General features: G+C 48.5%; 1 protein-coding gene across 1 annotated transcript; it reads right to left on the bottom strand.

The window, feature by feature from the left end:
• Positions 1-659: 659 nt before the first annotated feature.
• Positions 660-4,169, bottom strand: ZNRD2 (zinc ribbon domain containing 2). Its single transcript, XM_060252331.1, has 4 exons — positions 3,985-4,169; positions 3,662-3,813; positions 1,665-1,749; positions 660-1,181 (listed from the first exon to the last, which is right to left on the bottom strand). The coding sequence occupies exons 1-4, from the start codon at positions 4,037-4,039 to the stop codon at positions 808-810; spliced, it is 666 nt and encodes a 221-aa protein (XP_060108314.1). The 5' UTR covers positions 4,040-4,169; the 3' UTR covers positions 660-807.
• Positions 4,170-4,437: the final 268 nt, after the last annotated feature.

Raw genomic sequence — 4,437 nt, 5'->3', positions numbered from 1 at the left:
TCTTGCAGGAAGTTCTCTGAGCTCCTGAGAAGGGGACAACATGCATTGCTGGTGGGGCTACGTGTGGGGAGAGGTCACACACTGTGGAAGCCTGCACTGTATAGTCCCTGGCAGAAAAGGCCAACACACTCATTTTACCACTGTGGCATGAGCCCCACCCAAAGATCTTGGTTAAAAACTATTTAACCGTGAGGGATAGAAAGTTGGAAGGGACCTCCAAAGTCAACTAGTCCAACCCCCTGCACAATGCAGGAAATTCACAAATACCTCTCCCGACACATTTCCCGTGATACCTGCTCAATACTCAGAAAATGGCAAAAAACCCCAAAAGAACAAAAACCCAAAACAAACAAAAAAAAACTACCTCCAGGATCTCTTGCCAAACTGCCCTGAAGAAAATTGCTACCTAACCCCAAAGTGGCAAATAGCATTCCACTGGGCGTGTAAGAAATGGCGGAACTGGTTGCTCAGAGATGTGGTGGGTTCTCATTCTTTGGTGACTTTTACACAGAGGCTGTCAGACCATTTGTCAGGGATGTTTTAGGTTATCATGAACTGCGCAGGGAGCTGGACTGGAGGGTCCCAAGGACCCTTCCATTTTTTAAATCCTACAGCCCTGAATCCCCAATGAACTATCAAAAGCTCCAAGACAACCAGAATGAGGCAAAGAGCATGAGTTTTAATCAGAGTCAGAAATGCCGTCTTAGCTGAACTTCCCAGACTCTAGTTTCTAAAAGGGACACACACCCCACTGGTGTTACAGGCATAGCCTCTGTTCCTTTTGTGCCCTGAGAAGACCAAGCTGTCTCACTGCAGCAGTTCCTTGATACCCTTTAGGGATTCCGCACAGGAGCGGATGAGTGAGCAGAGCTGTATGCTCATCTCAATGGAGGTGCTCTGCTGGAGCTCCCGGCCAGCCCAGCTGATCTTCTGCAATATTGCTTCCTCTACTGCAGCCAGGGTGCTGGTGGGAGGTGGCGAGGGAGGCACCGGAACAGAGACTGGGAGGACTGGAACAGGGGCGGATGCTCTGAGTCCTGATGCTGCCCCTTCACAGTGTTCCGGGCGTGGCACATGGCGGGGAGTTGGCAGGGTGGAGTACTCTGGTGAAGTGGTGTCTTCAGGATTGGAGGCCAGCCGGCATTCGCGCACCTGTGACAGAGCAGCTTGGGCATTCAGGGCTAGAGTAGGAGAGAAAAGAGCACAGGGGTGATCCTCAGGGTCTTATTCCCCCAGCCTGTGCCTATATTACCACCCTGTCTCTTGCAAGCACCCCAACAGAAAACAGCAAGGCAGCAGTACCGGAGGATCCAGCCACAATTTAACTGCCTTTTGTCAAGTCAAAGTTTTTTGCTTGCAAGGGCATATCCAGTGAACAATGCAACAGGCTCAGTTGCAGTTGACAAAGCAGCAGAACACAAACATGAGAACAATGGCTGCTTTTTGTAGCAACAATGGCCTTAAATATGCGTCCAAGATCACAGAAATTGAGTCACAATAGTGAACAAACCTCCAATATGGGAGTCCTTCTTCCAGTCCAATGGAGGTGAGGGAAAGAAATCCCACTTTCTGACTGAGGACTTCAATCCTTCCCAGTCAATTTACTTTAGAAATAGCTATTAAACTGGAACAGCAACAGGCTCTCTCTGCTTCTCTGGACATACCTGGATTGTCTTTGTCAACATCAGAATTAAGTTCTTGGCAGGCAACACAATAGAATTTCTTCTGCTTGTCTTGCAGCAAAATAGTCTGGAAGGACACAGGAGGTTATTGGGAGTTTGCCATAAACAACACAAGTGAAACAAATTTAGCAAGTAATAATAACAGAAAATACACCCTGGACAACGTCAAGTGTAGCTAACAACTTGAAAGACACCATCTTATTGCACACCCAGGTGAACAGGCTGCATACTGAATAAACAAAAGTTGTCAAAGGACGTCAGGGGCTAAGGAAGAAAGCAAGAGACACCTTCACTTTGAAATGTGCACATGAAATCCTTTGATACCACCTACCTGAGGCTACTCTGTCATATACATAATCTTCAACTCCCATAGAAATGTCAACATTTTGTGCTTCCTGATTACCAACTGGTTACCTCTTCTTGTAAAAGAACTCCAGTCCTCATTACTTTTTCTTTGAGGAAAAGAGCTGTACAATACCATATGTGAAAATCACAAATGGCATGCAGAAACTTTTATCTCCTTGAAAATGACCGACATATTCTTCCTCTACTTCACAAGCCAGCCTCCCCTACGTTAAGGAACACTGGAGAAAAAGATTCAGTGCCATATTCTTAATGTAAGGAAAGGCAGCACAATATAGCCCGATCTTATCAGATCTCAGAAGCTAAGCAGCTTGGAATGGAGAGCACTAAAGAATCTCAGAAGAACAAGGCAATGGCAGACCACCTCTGCTTCTTACTTGCTTGAAGGCCCCTTGGAAGGTACTTGGAAGGCAGACCATCAAGGAAGACTCTGCAGAGGAACGTCTCTGCCTTGAAAGCCCCTTGCTGCAGTCACCATAAATCAGCTGCTACTTGACAGCACTTTAGACACACAATATACGGGCCATGCTTCAAAATACTTAGCTCAGCTTGCAAAGCAGCATTCCCTACTGAAGGCAATGACTCTGCATCATATTGTCTACCAGAAGGACTTCTAGGGTTACATTGCCCTTCTCTTCCAGGAGTGTGCCTTGGAGTCCTTTCTTCCCAATGCTCCCAGAGAACAGCTGCAGCCTTTGTGTGTGTGTGTATCACCTGTTTCCTACCAGTGCTGTGGAGTCCCAAAACACCATATCAAAAATCTGAATACATTTTCACTGAACTAAATCCTTGACCCTTCAGGACTAGTGTTGTCTATTCAGAACAACAGCAGCTCTCCAGGGTCTCAGGTAAAGGTCTTTCACATCACTTTAGGTAGAGGTTACATCATCTTAGGCAAAGATCTTTTACATCATCTATTATCTGCTTGCCTTAGCTGGAGATGATGAGAATTGAACCTGGGATCTCCTGCACAGTGGTAGATGCTCATCTTCTGAGCCACAGCCCTTCCCTACTTTACCTCCCAACAGTCTCCAGTCCCCACCCTTTCTGTGATCCACACCACAAGTTTCCCACAGACCACACAAGATCCTCTTACTTTGAGGATATCAGTGCCTTTGAATCCAAGGGATGCCTTCCACTGAAGCAACAGTGGAAAGTAAGAGACCCTTGTGAGGTCTGTGGGAAGCGTGTGTGTTTCAGAATGAAACCATCTGTGTAAGAGACACTACGAAGGAATTCAAGCCAGAGTAATTTGGTGGTTAGAGGGAAAGAAAATCTGGATTCATTCCCCATTCCACCATGGAGCCAGAGACTTTAGCCAAATCACACCTCTGGCCAACCTACGCCTAAATGGAAGAAGGAAGGTCGATGGCAGAGAGCTGTTCAACAATGAAAAACACCATCTCTCCTTCCAAAGAAGTCTTTCCGCAAACAGGGCTGCTGCAGCTGCAGGGGTTGAATTGGAGGACCCGAAAGAAATCTTCCAACTATGTAGGCTGGCCTGATTCCCCGGGGAGAAAAAGTGAGGTAGAGGGATACCTCTCCACAGGCCCTCAGAAGGCCCTCTCGCCCTGCGCACACTCTGCACATGCTCAGGGGAGCCCTAGCTGCCTCACCCCACAGTCCTCGCAGCACTCGCCCAGCATGCGGTAACCCTTGAGCAGGTACTCGCTCATTAGCTTGCTGATCTTGTCCTGTCTCTCACGCCGGGCCTGGATCACCTTCAGCTCCGCCTCGGACGGAGGCTCCCAATCCGCATCGTCGTATCCTATGCCGGGAGATGGAGAAAGGATGAGCGATGGTGAGATGGAGAAGCAAAAGGCCCCGTTGCCTTCAAACCTCTCCTCCTCGCCCACGAGAATCGGCCAAACCTCAAGGCTTGCCGCTCGCCAGGCCCAACAGCAGCGGTTGCCATGGATACGCCTCTTCCCTCACCTACCTGCCCCGTTCACAGCCATGTTTTCCCCGCTGCCGCAGCTTCCGGCCTTAGCCATGCCTTCTCCCTCGCCCTGGCCGTCTCTTACGCAATCCCCGCCCCCAGCACTCGTGTTCTCTATGGCTCTCAACCATAGAGTTGAACTAGACTAGCCATAGACAGGACTTCCTGATTCCTTTTGGTGCTGCGGTTTTGCTTTCTCCCTCAAGAGGGGGAAGAAAGTAGAAGCAACCTCTTGATCAGAAATTGTGGGAAACTGCCAACCTCCAGGTGGCAACTGGAGATCTCCCACTATTACAGTTGATCTTCAGACAATCAAGTTCAGCCCCTCCTGGAGAAAATGGCTGCTTTGGAGGGTGGACTCCATGGCATTATATCTACCTCCTCTCAAACGCCACCCCCAAATATCTCAAGGTATTTTCCAACCCAGAGCTGGCAATGCTGTGTATGTCGACT

This window comes from Heteronotia binoei, chromosome 1 (genome assembly GCF_032191835.1).
Source record: "Heteronotia binoei isolate CCM8104 ecotype False Entrance Well chromosome 1, APGP_CSIRO_Hbin_v1, whole genome shotgun sequence".
NCBI lineage: Eukaryota > Metazoa > Chordata > Lepidosauria > Squamata > Gekkonidae > Heteronotia > Heteronotia binoei.
The sequence above is the reverse complement of the archived record's forward strand: the minus strand, read 5'-3'. Positions and strand labels throughout refer to the sequence as shown.